The sequence below is a fragment of the Carcharodon carcharias genome, chromosome 1 (genome assembly GCF_017639515.1).
Source record: "Carcharodon carcharias isolate sCarCar2 chromosome 1, sCarCar2.pri, whole genome shotgun sequence".
Classification (NCBI taxonomy): Eukaryota; Metazoa; Chordata; class Chondrichthyes; order Lamniformes; family Lamnidae; genus Carcharodon; species Carcharodon carcharias.
In genome coordinates, this window is record NC_054467.1 from 54903260 (window position 1) to 54921022 (window position 17763).

General features: G+C 41.1%; 1 protein-coding gene across 2 annotated transcripts in view; it reads right to left on the reverse strand.

The window, feature by feature from the left end:
* Positions 1 to 17763, reverse strand: part of fstl5 (follistatin-like 5) — a 1008072-nt gene that overhangs the window by 296846 nt on the left and 693463 nt on the right. For both annotated transcript variants that reach the window (XM_041200324.1, XM_041200334.1), the window contains one exon: positions 10428 to 10594. In XM_041200324.1, the coding sequence (XP_041056258.1) occupies positions 10428 to 10594 (167 nt within the window). The remainder of the gene's footprint in view (positions 1 to 10427; positions 10595 to 17763) is intronic.

The window sequence follows — 17763 nt, forward strand, 5'->3', positions numbered from 1 at the left end:
TGGAATTGCTCCATTTATCCCTATTCTCTGCTCCCTGTCATTAGGCAAAAGACACAAAATACACACATACACAAAGTATTTGTTCAATGACTCTGCCATTTCCTTATTCTCCATTGGGGTAATCCATAGCAGTTATAGAAACATAAAAAATAGGAGCAGGAGTAGGCCATTTGGCCCTTCAAGTCTGCTCCGCTATTATGATCATGGCTGATCATCCAACTCAATAGCCTGCTCCCGTTTTCTCCCCATATCCTTCGATCCCTTTTGCCCCGAACTCCTTCTTGAAAACATACAATGTTTTGGCCTCAACTACTTTCTCTGGTAGCGAATTCCACAGGCTGACCACTCTGGGTGAAGAAATTTCTCCTCATCTCAGTCCTAAATGGTCTACCCCATATCCTCAGACTGTGACCCCTGGTTCTGGACTCCCCCACATTGGGAACATCCTTCCAGCATCTACCCTGTCAAGTTCTGTTAGAATTTTACAGGTTTCTATGAGATCTCTCCTCATTCTTCTGAACTCCATTGCATATAATCCTAACTGACTCAATCTCTCCTCATAGTTCAGTCCCGCCATCTCAGGAATCAGTCTGGTAAACCTTCACTGCACTCGCTCTATAGAAAGAACATCCTTCCCCAGATAAGGAGACCAAAACTGCACTCAATATTCCAGATGTGGTCTCATCAAGGCCCTGTATAATTGCAGCAAGATACCCCTGCTCCTGTGCTCGAATCCTTTCGCCATGAAGGCCAACATACCATTTGCCTTCTTTACCGCCTGCTGCACCTGCATGCTTACCTTCAGTGACTGGTGTACAAGGACACCCAAGTTTCGTTGCACATTCCCATCTCTCAATTTATAGCTAGTCAGATAATAACCTGCCTTCCTGTTTTTGCTACCAAAGTGGATAACCTCACATTTATCCACATTATACTGCATCTGCCATGCATTTGCCCACTCACTCAGCTTGTCCAAATCACAATGAAGTGTCTCTGCATCCTCCTTGCAGCTCACCCTCCCACCCAGCTTTGTGTCATCTGCAAATCTGGAGATATTACATTTAGTTCCCTCATCTAATTCATTAACACGGATCATGAATAGCTGGGGTCCCTGCAGCGATCCCTGCGGTACCCCATGAGTCACTGCCTGCCATTCGGAAAAAGGCCCATTTATTCTTACTCTTTGTTTCCTGTCTGCCAAACAGTTTTCTATCCATCTCAATACATCACCCCCAATCCCATGCGCTTTAATTTTACACGTCAATCTCTTATGTGAGACTTTGTCGAAAGCCTTCTGTAAGTCCAAATAAACCACATCCATTGGCCCCCCCTCATCAACTCTACCAGTTACATCCTCGAAAAATTCCAGTAAGTTTGTCAAGCATGATTCTCCTTTCGTAAATCCATGCTGACTCTGTCTGATTCTGCCACTGTTTTCCAAGTCATCTATTAAATCTATTATAATGGATTCTAGAATTTTCTCCACTACCGACGACAGGCTGATTGGTCTATAATTCCCTGTTTTCTCTCTACCTCCCTTTTTAAATAGTGGGGTTACATTAGCTACCCTCCAATCTGTAGGAACTGTTCCAGAGTCTATAGAATCTCAGAAGATGACCACCAATGCATCCAAAATTTCTAGGGCCACTTCAGTTAGTAATCTGGGATGTAGATTATCAGGTCCTGGGGATTTATCAGCCTTCAATCCCATCAATTTGCCCAATACCATTTCCCTACTAATATTGATTTATTTCAGTTCTGCCTTCTCATTAAACCCTCTGTTCCCCAACATTTCTGATATGTTATTTGTGTCCTCCTTTGTGAAGACAGAACCAAAGTATGTATTAGTTGATCAGCCATTTCTTTGTTCCCCATTATAAATTCCCCTGTTTCTGACTGTAAGGCACCTCCATTTGTCTTCACCAATCTTCTTCTCTTCACATAACTATAGAAACTTTTACAGTCAGTTTTTATGTTCCCTGCGAGCTTACTCTTATACTCTATTTTCCCTTTCGTTATCAATCCCTTGGTCCTCCTTTGCTGAATTCTAAACTGTTCCCAATCCTCAGGTCTGTTGTTTTTTCTAGCCAATTTGTACGCCTCTTCCTTGGATTTAATACTATTTCTAATTCCCTTGTAAGACATGGTTTGGCCCCCTTTCCTGTTTTTACTTTTGCACCAGGCAGGAATAAACAATTTTTGCAGTTCACCCATGTGCTCTTTGAATGTTTGTCATTGCCTATCCACCGTCATCCCTTTAAGTAATGTTTCCCAATCCATCATAGCCAACTCGTGCCTCAAACCAAAGCAGTTTCTTTTATTAAGATTCAGGACCCTAGTCTCAGAATCAACTAGATCACTCTACATCTTGATGAAGAATTCTATTATCTTATGGTCGCTCATCCCCTAGGGGCCTCGCACAACTAGATTGCCAATTATTCCTTTCTCATTACACAATACCCAGTCTAGGATGGCCTGTTCTTTAGTTGGTTCCTCAACATATTGGTCCAGAAAACCATCCTGTATACACTCCAGGAATTCTCCTCTCCGGTATTGTTACTAATTTGATTTGCCCAATCTATATGCAGGTTAAAGTCACCCATAATCACACATGTTACTTTACTGCATGCGTCTCTAATTTCCTGTTTAATGCCATTCCCAACATCACCACTACAGTTTGGGGGTCCATATACAACCCCCACTAACGTTTTTTGCCCCTTAGTGTTTCTCAGCTCTACCCATACAGACTCCACATCGTTGGAGCTAATATCTTTCCTCACTATTGCATTAATTTCCTCTTTACACCAGCAATGCAACTCCACCTAAATATTCCTAAATACCCCTGGATGTTCAGTTCCCATCCCTGGTCACCCTGCAGCCATGTCTCCGTAATCCCAACTATATCATACCTGTTTATTTCTATTTGCAAGATTAATTCATCCTCTTTATTGAGAATGCTCCTCGCGTTAAGACACAAAGCCTTAAGGCTTGTCTTTTTAACATTACTTGTCCTGTTCCCACTATTTTTCACTGAGCCCCATTTGATACTTACCCTTGATTTCTCTGCCTATCACTTTTCTTATTCCCCTTTCTGTCTTTTGTTCTTGTCCTTGATTCCCCCTCCTCTGACCGCTTGCATAGGTTCCCATCCCCCTGCCATTTTAGTTTAAACCCTCCCCAACCACTCAAGCAAATATTCCCCCCGGACATCAGTCACGGTCCTGCCCAGGTGTAACCCGTCCAGTTTGTCCTGGTCCCACCTCCCCCAGAACTGGTCCCAATGTCCAAGGAATCTGAAACCCTCCCCCTCACACCATCTCTTCAGCCACGTATTCATCTGATACATCCTGCTATTTCTACTCTGACTAGCACGTAGCACTAGTGGTAATCCTGAGATCACTACCTTTGAGGTCCTACTTTTCAACTTACTTCCTAACTCCCTATATTCTGCCTTTAGGGCCTCATCCCTTTTTTTACCAGTTTGTACCAATGTGTACCATGACTACTGGCTGTTCATCCTCCCCCTTCAGAATGTCCTGTAGCCACTCTGAGACATCTTTGACCCTAGCACCAGGGGGATAACATACCATTCTGGAGTCTCATTTGTGGCCACAGAAGCACCTATCTATTCCCCTTACAATTGAATCCTCTACTGTATTCTCACACTTTTTACTCCTCCGCTGTGCAGCAGAGCCAACTGTGGTGCAACAAATTTGGCTGTTGCTGTTTTCCCCTGAGCAGCCTTTCCCCTCAACAAGCGGTATATCTGCTTTGCAGGGGAATAGCCAAAGGAGATTCCTGCACTGCCAGCCCAGTCCTCTTGCTCTGCCTGGTGATCACCCATTCCCATCCTGCTTATGGAGTCTTAGCCTGCGGTGTGATCACCTCTCCATACGTGCTATCCACGATATTCTCTGCCTCACGGATGCTCCACAGTGTCCCAGCCGCTGCTACAGCTCTGAAATCCAGGCTTCCAGGTGCTGCAGCTGGAGACACTTCCCGCATACATGCTGGCCTTGGGCATTGGAAATGTTCCCGGCTTCCCACATAGAGCACACCATGGGTTTGAGCTCTCCTGCCATGACTTACCCCTTTAAGTTAAATTAAACCTTTTGGAAGATATGTAATATCAAATAATATCAATTACTCTAGGGCCCTTCTTCCCTGCTCCTCGTTACAGAACTATAGCCCTCACAAATGATGAATCACAAAATAAGACCTTAAAAACTATAAGCGATAAAAGTAGTAAATACTCACCCAACCGTACTCACGTTACTGAAAGGGTCACCTTGTTCCCTCCTCACCAAACTCCCTCAGGAACCAAACTTCAACTTAAGCACTCTACTGCAGACCAAAACAGCACTCCAATGCAGACAATGTCAGCATTGTAAGACAGACTCTCTGAATTTAGCCTCTGAAAACCTGTTTAAGCCAGTTAACTAATTAACTAGCTGTAGCTGTATAAACCCTGTTTTAAAGCTGGCCTAAAACTCACCTTCTTCCAACCCAAACAGCAACTTTTAGTTAATTACTAAATTAAAGAAAGACTAGACTTTAGATAGAAATTAACCCTTAAATTCCCTCAGTCACCAGACTCCAACTTAAGCACTGTACTGCAGCCCAAAAGCAGCACTCCAGTGCAGACCCACAGTGACCACCAGGTTGTGAATCTAAGCCTGCTCTTGATCTTGGTCCCACCGAGGTGTGTGTTCCTGTGCTGGTGCAGGTGTGGGTAAGCGCTTTGACAGATCTTCCAGGCTGCTTATTTTCAGCTCTTCAATCGAGGAATTCTCTTGGCTGGAGGCAAGGACTTCAATGGAGCTGAGGGTCCGGTTGGCTGAGGGTGTCGATTGCTTGGCAGAGCTCCCTGTGACCCAAAGTAGAAACACTTAGTGAATTTCAGCAATCAAAAACAGGAGAGAGAGCACTCACATTTGTGTTGTGGTGCAGGATCCTCACACGGGTGTTCACTGCTGACCTCACTGCCAGGGCAAGTACGGTCCATGTCCTCACCAGTCAGCATGATGGAACACTCCTCAAAGTGAGTGAGGGGCCTAATGTGGGCCACTCCACCCCGGATCTGGGATCTGTCCCTGCTCTTGTGAGTTAGCTTCTCCTGCATGAAAATGGAGAGATTGTGAGCAGGACACATGGCACTGCGCGGAATGTTTGTGTGGTGAGCAATGGATGGGATGAGAATGTGAGCTCCAGTGGATATGAGCCTGATGGAGATGTGAGGGTGTGTGTGAGAGTGAGTGGTATCCTTTGAGGTGTGAGATCCCTGTAGATGTGTGATGGTTTTGTGAGTGTGTGAATTGAGAGTGATGATTCCTGGTGGAATGGATGAGACCATTCATCCTGTAGTGGCACAGGGTGGCTGTCCTCTTTTGCAGGGCATTGGTGCTGCCTCCCATGCTGGATTAGTGATGTTGCCACCCATCTTGCGACCAGAGCGAGAGTACAGGACATCACGATGGGCCTCGATTGCGTCCAAAAGGCACTTGAGGGACGCAACATTAAACTGGGGGCTGCAATCTTCTTGCTTTTTGGGGCCATGCCTTCTTTGCTGCTGTCCTGGGCTGGAAGCACTGTGTGCGCGTGTACTTTAAATATGGCACGCAGCGAGGTGATGGCTTGGCAGACGAATGAGAGCCCGTCCGCCATCAAAACGGCATGTTTCCTGTGAATGGATCATTAATGAGGCGGGAATGATACGATATTGCGGCTGGTGATTAAAATGTCCTTCTTCCCACCCACTACCACACTTAGTACAAATTTGGGGACAAGTCTGCCCTCTGTGTTAAAAAAGATCTATTTTCACCATAAGTTTTTTTGTCAATTACCTTTAATTTGTGTCCCTTGGCTAATGATTCTCTTGCCAGTTCAAATGGTTTTTCCCTATCTACTTTAACAAAAACTTCTCAGAATTTTGAAGATCTTTATCACCAGGCTAAATTTCCCTTTAACTTTCACTGTTCTAAGGAGGACAATCCAGCTTCTCTGGTTCTCCACATATCTGAAATCCCTCATCCTGCTAAATTTTCTCTTAATCGCCTCCAAGGCTTTGACATTTTTTCTGAAGTGTGGTGGTCATAATTGAGCACTATTCTCTAGTTGAGGCTTAGTCAGAAAGGGTTACTATAACTTGCTTGCTTTTGCAATCTGTGGCCTGGATATTAACCCCCATCCTCCACCAAGGATGGGTGGGAAGATATCAAGGGTGTTAATGCTTAAGACGAGAAATGTGGCCTGAACCCAATACATATAAGGCTGATGTCATTTTTACGGTAGCAGGTAGAGACTTCACATCTGTCTAATCTTCCGGGGTGGGAAGCCTTGTTAATACTTAGCTCCCACATTGCAACTTCTAGCTTGATTTAAATTTATCAGCCACCAGCCAGGTTTCCCAGGACTTCAGGAACCAGGCAGTGAAATGGTGGCAGGAGTTCTAGAGTGTTTTTCATTGCATTGCCTGGGGGCCAAAAGGAACTTACAGCCTCTCTCTAACCTCTGCTACAATCAGTGCCACAACCCCCTACCCCTCCTTGACAATGATCTTCAGCCCACAATCCTCTGATGATTGTCAGGGACCCTCCTGCTGCTGTTTTTCCCATCCATCAACAAGACAATTAGCCTTACAATTTAGCGAGCTTTCATATGGGATATGCAAGAAAAAATTGCAATCAAATCCTGCTGTTAAATTTTACAGAACATCCACATTCCTAGCCTTGCTAGGTTTATCCCTCAGTCCCCTAAAAATAATCAAGCCTGTACCTCTACTGGTAAAACCAACAGTTCCATATGCTTTTATAAGAATCTTATTAACTGGAATAACTGGGCTAGATTTTCTCTCCTAAAGGTGGTGCTCATCTGGTCTGAAATGCTGAACAGTTTTTTTGCTGGAAAAATGGTTTTCCTGATCCTGCAACATTTTCATGCTGCCTTTTTACAGGTTGGGAAGGCCATGGGTGCAAAATGTACATGTACCTCTTCCAACATCAGGGTCTGCACTGCGAGAATAACAGGAATGTTGTATTTGCCCCTCTGCACTATTTTCATGTGCTGCTGGGAATTATGTAAGCCCCAAAAAAAGCATCTCCTTGGAGAGTTTGTGACCACTGGGGGAAGCCTGCTGAGGAGTCAGGAACATAGGAACATTCAGAAAGGTAAGTGTAAAAATGTTTTCATACTTTCAAATGTCACTATTAGATGCTTTACTGTAATGCTGATGTATTTTTAATGCAGTGATTCATCATAGAGCTCTGTCCTGCAAAGGTAAGTTAACATTAATTAACCACCATTGTGTAAGTGTTGACATGCATTACAGTACTTTTTCCATTGCAAAAAGTGCCATATGCATTCAAAAATGCAGATGAAATGTTTTGGTAAACTTTTCTTGTCATGTTTGGCACTGGGATTTAAATGTACAGACAGCTCTGATTTTGAAAGAAACATGCCCTACTTCTGAAATGTAAAAAGCATCAACTCCACGCCATTGATTGATGGGCAATTTGCTTTGAAATGGAGAAGAGGCCATCTGTTCTTTCAATTTCAGGCTTTGGAGTTGGAAGCTAACGTTTTGATATCTGCAGCTATTATGAGAGCTTGGTTGAGTTCCAAAAAACTGCTGGAGTCCTCAGCTCTGTTATCACAGCTGTTCAGGGGAATGACTGACAGTTTTACCAGGTTGTAATAAAACTGAACCTTTAATGTGATTTCAGAGTACATGATTGTTTGTTTACACAATGTAATGGCAATGAACAGGATTAACTTTTTTTCCTATGTAGAACGGGCTTCTTATGGTAGTGTCAATGGCAGACCTCTGAATGAGAATTCTATTACACTGTCACAGATTTAAAATAATTCCCATTGTTACAGCATTGCTTCTGAGGATCATACACAGTGGATACTGGGTGAGTGGCTGTGGGACAATACATGGGGGGCATGGAGATTGTATGGGCAATCTGAGGGGGTATGGGGTGGCGTGCGAGAATCTGAGGGGCAATGGGGGTGGCATGCAAGTTGGGTAGGGGAGCTGTGAGGGGAGTCAGGGGTGAGGTTTAGCAGGCCTTTAAATGATATTAGGAGCTGGGCTGCTGTTTCCGAGGACAGAGAGGGCCTTCTAACCAGCCTACATCTGCACTCACCCTCACCACACACTCCATCATGGCTTGCAAGCTACACTGTGAACCTGAACCCTGAGTGAGAAAACAAAACTATCGAGCAAAGTCATACATGAAGCCACAAAAGTGCACAACTTGTGTTTTTCTGTCCCTATAGGAAAATTCTGGCCACTATCTTCAAACACTTGTGCATATACACTTCTAGCTCTCTATATTCCTGCATCCCCTCTAAAATTATACCATTTAGCTAAATTGCCCCTCTTAATTTTTCCTTCTAAGGTGCAAAACTTCACATTTCTTTCCATTAAAATTTTAATTGCCATGTGTCTTCCCACTTTACCAGTCTGTCTATGCCCGTTACTACCCTTCTGACTGTCTGTTACATTTCCAAGCTTTGTGTCAACTTTACTGAGTTCAATGAAATCTAGTAAGATGACATCACTTAAAAAGCTTCACATACATTTCAATTACAATTCAACATTAAGAACCGTCTTGCATCCAGGCAAAAAGTATAAATGGTATCTTATATATTTGTTTCAATGGGTACGCTAATGGCATAACTAGTATGTTTCATAAACCCTGCAATTTTTCATATGCACTAATAATCTGCAGTTTTCCAATATCTAATGAAGCTCTAAGACATTTGAGCAACAAAAAAATCATGATTTCAGATGGAAGGAGCACTCAGTGGCTCATTAGAAAATTCTGGGTGTCATTCACCCACTTCACACTAGCAGAACTATCTTATCCTTAATATTTCTTAAGAAATCTTTTACAACATAAGTTGCATTCATGTCATTGCATAAAACAAGAATTTGGGAAAAACCTACCAAATTCACACTGTCCCCTAACTTCCAAGCTCTGGGGCAGTGTTTCTCGGGGTACTCAAAAAATGCGCTGGGGTGAACCCCCCACCACATCCACCAACACCCCCTTCAGAAGTTCCCATGGCAATTGGCCAGGAATTTTAAACTTCCGATGGGCAATTGCCCTGCACTGGGAACTATCCAAAAATATGATTCAAATCGTAAACTTAGGATAGTTCTGACGTCTTACAGCAATAGTTACCCAGAAAAAGTTAGAAGAATTAAAACCACTCCTAGCTTCTGGGTAACTATTGTACTGACCACCCTCCCCACCCCTAATGGGACCCCTCTCACACCCCCAAACCCCCACAGGATTACCCCCGCCTCAGATCCCCACCCCACGACCCCCCTTGGCACCCTCCAACTTGCCCCAACTGCACAGTAACTCCCCACTGATCACCGCACGGGATGCTTTTATCCCCCTGCACGGATCCCATCCGACTACACCCCGTCAACTGCACACCCCTGACTACATCCCTCCCGATTACACCGGCCCGATTATACCCCCTGACCAACTCCCCGCAATGACCACCTGACCTCCCCCGCTGACTGACCCTCCCACTGACACTCAACTGCCACCCCCGACCACCCAACCTTCGCCTGACTGACCTCCCCCACCCCCCGACTATCCCACACCCTTCAACCGACCTCCACCTGATCTCCAACTCCCCCGACCAACCAAACCTCACCCCTAGTGACTAACCAACCTCCTACCGAACAAACCCGCATCCATGGCCACCAACCCCCTCCACCACCAATCCTACCTTTTCCCTGACTTAAAAGCGGCTGGACCTTTAAAACCCAACTGCTTTATAGCAGCTAGAGCCATAAAAAAGGGGGCATGGCCTCCTTATGTCTGATTGTGTAGCCCTTGAATGAAGGCCTCAGGGGCCAGCTGCCCGACACAGTTCTTACCCAACCTGAATCGGAAGGTCGAACGAGAAGGGATCGCCTGGATTTCCAGGTAGAAAACCAGGAATGGAGTGGTGATTTTAGTGGACTTTGATTTCCACTCTGCGGAATTTTTAATATTTGTATGGAAATATTGGAAATCATGGAAAAATTAGTAACATATTTAACATGAGGGGAAGATCTCTGTAATGAAATTGCAAAACTAATTTACAAGGAACAAATTTGCAATTTCAGTTATAATGAAAGAATTCTAATTATAATTAAATAATTATAATTGAAATAAATTTCAATTTTACAAAATTGTACTTGGAGGCCTCACTTGCTGCGAACCCACATCAACAAGTCATCCAATAATGGGTGTAAAATTGTGGTGTGTGTGCCTGGAACATGCATTTGTAAACTTGGCCCAAAAGCACACAAAGGAAATCTTCTCCTGCTGGATAATTGTGCTTGAAAAGGGCAATAAAATTGCAATGGAAGTTCAATGTTTTACAAAATAAATGTTTATCTCAAATTTATTACTTACACTGATATCTTCCAGATCCAAATTGTTAAGAATAATGTTGTTGCGTTTCCAAATTATTGGGGGCCTCAGAATTCCCTGAATTGAACACGTTAGGACTGCACTTTGTCCCACTGTTGCTGTGGTGATGCTCACTTTCTGATCTTCTGCCAGGCTCAGCTGAATCACCTCTGGAAGAGTGATATTGTTCGTGAAGTTAATTAACAATCAAAACTTTCAACTGCAAGAGCACATCAAATAGAACTTCAAATACTGCACAAAACTTTCAAATATTTGGTCATCTTAGTAATTTTAAATTTTTTTTCGCAGACTAATATCAATTATCAAAGCATATTGCTTCAGACAGAGGAGTTACAACAAGTTCTAGATATATTCCACCAGTGACATGACTTAGCTAAATTCCTACTCTGAATAGAAATTATTGAAAAAATTATTTAATTATAGTAAGTGATATTCTGTTTAAAAAAGTAACTTGGATTTTGTAATTTGTAATAGTAAGAGTGTGAAATTTGAAGGTTAATTAATTTTGGTGAATCATTTTAATAAGCATAGATAATATTCACATGTCCTAATTAAAATATTTTGATATAAGTTATAGGGTATTAACTTCTCCCAATCATACTTCATATTTTCACGTTTACTTTTTTACATTCTTGCTTTTAGACAGTTGTAGCAGAAAATATCAAATAATTAAAATGCACATTTATTTATACATTAATACTCTGCATTAATTCTTAAAACCAAAAGATCAACCACTTTTTATTTTTTATACATTAAATAATAAATTGCATTTCATAAATACCATAAAGTACTTTCCATAGAAAGAATTACTTTGCAGTTACAATGTTACGGGTAAATATAGCAAACGTTTTGCATACAGCAAGGTCCCACAAACAGAAATTAGATGCACAGTTATTTAATCTTTTTATGGTTGTATTGACCAAGGGAGAAATGGTACCCAGTAAAATTTTCTGATTCTTTTTTAAGTACTGCCACAAAATCTTTAACATTTAGCTAACCACCAGAAGGTTTCAATTTAACATCTGATTCAAAGGGAAGCATCTCCAATGATATAGTTCTTCTCATCTGTGCACTGAGGTGTCAACCTAGATTATGTATTCAAATTTTAAACTGCCACTTGAACCCTTAATCTTCCGCCTCACCAACTGAGCCAAACTAGCAGCACTAACTAAGCTTTAGAGGTGGGCAACAAATGCTGGCCCACATCCTGTGAAAGAATATGTTTTTAAAAAAGACAAAACTTTTACTATACCCAGATAAAAGCAAAATACTGCTGATGCTGGAAATCTGAAACAAAAACAAAAATTGCTGGATAAACTCAGCAGGTCTGATAGCATCGGTGGAGAGGAAGACAGAGTTAACGTTTCAAGATGAAGAGTCATATGGTCTCAAAACGTTAACTCTGTCTTCCTCTCCACCGATGCTGTCAGACCTGCTGAGCTTTTCCAGTAATTTTAGGTTTTGTTTCATTATACCTAGTTGACCAAACCATTAATCAAAAATATTGAAAACATTAAATGCAAAAATAAAGGTAAGATTATCACAGACTGAATTGCATGCTGTCAAATAACAGTATGGAATAATTCATTTATACATAAAGATGAATGTCTGGGATTTTTGTAGAGGTTACATGGAGAAATCATCAGATTATCCAGTCACATAGCTAAAATGAATGTTAACAATGGGAGATTAGGAGAATCACATGGGAATCCTGCCTCAAAGCAACTTTGGCCAGCCAACCAGCCAGAATCCCAGAGTTAGGTATGATATCTTGGCAGAACAATAACACTGGTGTATACACGTGGAATTCTCATACCTAACTGATTTATTTTATTCCAGTTTGATTTATATATATCCAGATACAAATGGCCACAAGAGGTGCTATTACACTCCTCCCTCCTTAATGAAAATGTTACACACTGATCAAAACCAATACAAATTATATATATTCCTCGGTTTTCAATTGTTTCCTATTCCTAAGAGGGTTCCTCCTTTCTTGACCCAAACTTTCGGAACTTTACCCTCTGGGCCTTTGAGGTGAAGTTTTCTCCAACAAGGACAGATTTTGCTATATGACTTTCAACTGAAATTTTCACTTCATCAGACTTGTCTGTCTGGCTCTGACTCAGATCTGAACTGGTTTCAGGCATATTATACTGGAGGAACTATTGGTACTCTACTTATATCCCAACAATCCAGTTCATCAGACTCATTTGATTCCTCCCAACATTCTTCTTCATGAGCCTCTGAAGGTAAAACATGATCTCTATGTACAAACCTAACCTTTTCACTGTCAAACATCTTGAACAAATGTGTGCAAATACCACATATTTTCACGACTCTTCCTGATAGCCACTTCAACCACTTATGATGATGATCTCTCACCTTAACCTATTGGTTCAACTTCAGACTTCTTTCTCTCATCTACCCCTATCATTACTCTCCTTCTACCTGGATTATTGCCCTTCTACTGACTGTGCTAAATGTAGCTTCAGCAATAAAAAGTTCGTTCTAGGCTGTCTTCTAAGAAACAATTCATTTGGTATTTTGCCAGTAGTTGTGTGTGGTGTGTTTTTTTTACTCTTTCACAGGATGTTGGTGCTGCTAGCAAGGTCAGCATTTGTTACCCATCCCTAATTGCCCTGAACTGAGTTGCTTGCTAGGCCATTTCTGTGGCTTTGGGGTCACATGTAGGCCAGACCAGGTAAGGATGGCAGATTTCCTTTCCTAATGGTTTCATGGTTCCCATTAATGAAACCAACTTTTAATTCCAAATTTTATTAATTGAATTTAAATTCCACCAGCTTTCATGGTGGGATTTGAACCCATCTTCCCAGAGCATGGACTCTGGATTACCAGACCAGTGCCATTACCAGAACACCAACATCTCCCACATTATGATAAATAAACCAAAAAAATGCCAGTTTGTGATTCAATGATAACCAATATTTCTTCCAATTTTTTTCCAGCATTTGTTGAACAAGAATACGCTTAACAATTTGTACAATGCACTCTGCTGCTCCATTTGAAGAAAGATGGTGAAGGAAAACTAGTCTGTTTTACCCTATTCATTCTCATGAATTTACAAATCCTTATGAACAAAACTGAGGTCCGTTATGAGACACAATTTTTTTTGGGAATCCCTAAGTGGCAAATAAACTACTCAAAATGTCTAGAGTTTTTGCTAGTCATTTTTCGATTCATTGGAAACCCCTCAACCCACTTGGAATAGCTATCTATCAAAAGGAATAGCTGCTGCCCTTCAAATTCTCAAAATCTATGTGCAGCCTCTGCCACACTCTAGCTGGCCATTTCCACGTTTGTAAAGGTACCGATGGCAGCTTCTTTCTACTGCTTGACATACTCTACCCTGTTTCACCGTGTCTTCTATGTCCTTATCTAACCTTGGCCACCAAATGGCTGTACCTCATGAAGAGGAACAGAGGCTTAAAACGTTAAGACAAGCAGCAGAGATAGCTGATGATTATGAGTTAGTTCATAGACCTAAACATTTTTTCATCACCCTTTTAAATCAGAGAAGGATAGAAAGTGGGAAGGTGGAAATTCCCAGAAAGTTTGTTCTCAGATTAAAAAGAAAGGTGCTGAGAGTAGAATTGACACTCAAATATTGAGGTGTTTTCATTGTAATAAAGTTGGGCACACAAAGTTAGTGTGTTGGAAATTACAGGGAAAATATGTGCACTAGTAAAACAGGAAGGGTCAGTGATGGGAAAAGAAGTGGGAATGTGTTCACAAGTTATTCAAGGGAGTTCTGAGGAGCAGGTTGCGTAAATGTTTAAAGATTTTGTACATGAAGGGGAAGTCTTTCCTTGTGTACAGGGTGGAGTAGGTAAAGATATAAAAAATTTAAGAGACACAGGGGCTAGTCAGTCCTTAATGTTATGGGACAGTAATACTTGTTGTTCAGAGGGAGTATTGCAGGAACAGTCATTTCCTAAACCTATTCCATTGTGGAAGGTAAATTTAAAGAGTAAGTGGGAAACAGGTGAGGTGATTGTTGGAGTGGTGGAAAAATTGCCCATAACAGGGGTTCAATTTATTTTAGTTAATGATATAGATGGGTCGCAGATGTGGGTGATGCCTGTGGTATTTGAGCAACCTGCAGAGTTATTTTCAACACAAGTATTGCAGAAAGAGCATCTTGAATTGTTTCCAGATTTTGTGGCAATAAGGTCATAAGCTTGGAGGTTGAAACAGAAAGAAGAGGAAGTTAAAAGGCAAGGAAAGGGTGTTGATGTTTAGTTAGCTGACACTGTCTTTGATAAGATTGTTCAGGAAGAAAGAATGGAGGTATTTAGCTCAAGGCAGTTGGTAGAGTTACAGAAAAAGGATCCACAAATAAAACAGTTATATCAGACAGCTTACTCAGAAACAGAGGCAATATGTTATTATCCTCCTTAAGGATAATGTGTTAATGTGAAAGTGATGGCCGTATCAGGTTTCAGCAGATGAAAACTGGATGTGAGTACATCAGATTGTTATGCCATTTGGATATAGAAATGAGATCCTGAGAATAGCTTATGAAATGGGGGTACATTTAGGAATTAGAAACACACAAGTGAAAATACAAAAACATTTTTATTGGCCTGAATTGCATAGAGGTGTAGTCAAATTCTGTAGAATATGTCACCTGTGTCAGGTGATAGGGAAACCACCAGCAGTGATTAAGCTGCACCTTTTATTCCAATTCAAGCATTTGAGGAACCTGTTATTGGGGTCATGATTGATTGTGTAGGGCCCCTCCCTCAGACTAAAAGTGGAAATCAGTACTTACTGACAATAATAGATGTGTCTACAAAATTTGCTGAAGCGATACCTTTGAGAAATTTACATTAAAGAAAACTCTGGAAGAGTTGAATAATTTTTTTTTTACAAGATATGGTTTACCAAAGGAAATACAATTAGATCAGGGTTCAAATTTCATGTCACTGGTGTTTAAGGAAATGATTAACAGTTTGGGATAAAACAGTTTAAGTCAACAGCTTACCATCCTAATTACAAGGGCTTTGGAAAGATGGCATCAAACTTTAAAAACTATGATTAGGGCATATAGTCCACCCACCTGCTGAGCTAAAAATTCTGCCCTTTGGGTTCAAAATAGCCATCAGGTGAGAGCACATCTGGAGTACTGTGTACAGTACTGGTCTCCTTACTTAAAGAAAGATGTAAATACATTAGAAGCAGTTCAGAGAAGGTTTACTAGACTAATATCAGGAATGGGCAGGTTGTCTTGTGAGGAAAGGCTGAACAGGTTAGGCTTGTATCCACTGGAATTTAGAAGAGTAAGAGGCAACTTAATTGAAACCTTTAAGGTCTTCAGGGATCTTGATAGGGTGGATGTGGAGGTGATGTTTCCTCTTGTGGCAAAATCTAGAACTAGGGATCACAGTTTAATTAGAAGGAGTCGCTCATTTAAGACAGAGTTAAGGAGAATTTTTTTCTCAGAGGGTTGTGAGTCTTTGGAACTCTCTTCCTAAAAAGGCGGTGGAAGCAGAGTCTTTGAATATTTTTAAGACAGAACTAGACAGATTCTTGATTATCAAGGGATGAAAGATTATCAGGGATAGGCAGGAATGTGTGGTTGAGGTTACATTCAGATCAGCCATGATCTTATTGAATGGCACGGCAAGTTCAATGGGCTGAGTGGCCTACTCCTAATTCGTATGTTCATACATTAGTGGCTTATGATCAGTTTTGATTGCAAAACTACAACTATACAAACATTTATGAAAATTTCTTACTTCAAAAATCAAAGACAAAGCTTCATATTCTATCTGCACTCAGGGTGCATGAGGCAAATGCAAATCAGTTTCTCCTCAACATTATCCAACACATGAGAGACCACAGCACCTACTCCATATGGAGAGATATCACAATGTACAAACATTGTACCATCTACCAATTGACTTTTACGCAACTTGAATGCTTTGTCACACTCCCTTGTGCAATTCCACAGAACACCCATGATCCACCATATTTACACATAATTGTACTAATTTCTCAAGATGAAGTCAGTTAGTTCAGCACAAGGCTCAAGGCCAGAATGTCATTTCTGGATCCTGATATAGCTTGCCCATCCCATCAAGGTGAATAAAGTGAGAACCATGTCTTAAGAAATGGAGAGAAAACAGGAAACTACAATACTTCCCCCAATACTGCGATATCTTTCGTCTATTTGGTAATGGAAATGGGGATCAGAGCTACATCTTAGAGGTATTTCATGTCTAATGGAGGCTGACCTCTGTTAGCAATTTCTGTCAGACCTTAAAAAATTCAAGAAGTATTTCAAATACTGCTGTTCACACACATATATACACACCATCTCCCCCAAGGTTTGTAAAAGGTTCACAAGGATCCCATTATTTTCTCAATTATACATCGTCAGCATTTCTCAGCAAATATGGAAATGATCACCTAACAAATAGAACATACTAGATAGTGGCCCTCAATAGATCAATAGGTATACACAGCACCTGATGATGTGGTGGTCTCATAGTCCACAGACTATGAAGGGAAAAAAATTGTTCCTGGCTTTATTTCAGACCCTAGGGTCATTTGTATGGATGTCAGATGGGAGCCCAACTGGATTGCTTCTGGGCTTGTCTCATTCTGAGTGACCTGTTGACTCTCAACATGAAGTCTCAGGATTTAAAGATGGTGATTGCAGTAAGGTATTGGAGGGCAGCTGATCTTAATGGAACTTTAAAATAAAGAATCTCTACTACATCCTGAATAGTAAGAAATGCCTTAACATCACAAAATGTTGAGAAAATAAATGATTAATAAATAGGAAATCATGTTTTATCTTTTTGTTACTGTCTCAATGTGTAATATTTTGCTTACCGTACAAAGAACAGGTTTGAAAAATTCTCAATATAAGTAATTATATTATTGGAATTTGCTTTGATTGTTGTCAGTCATTTTCAATCACCACTTTATAGCTTTAAAGTAGTTGTCGGGGTGACCTGACTCAGCTTGAAGATCAGAAGATTTCAACCAAAAAATATGCCAACAGAAGAAGCGGAACAGCAACGACAAAAGTCAAGTTGTAAGACATTTTTCAAAGCACCATTAAGAAAAATAAGCTAAAAAAGCAATTAAGTTATTCGATTTCTCTGTCCTCCCACAAGCTCCAGGACAAGGATTAACACTTCAACTATGGGTTGAAGTGTAAATTCAAAATGTTTCCACAATGTGAAACGCCCAGCACAAGTGAGCAGCTGCAGGTTCTAGTGACAGGGACGGCCTAGGAGACTACTCACTGGAGGACAAAGCCCTCTTGTGATTGCTGGGCAGG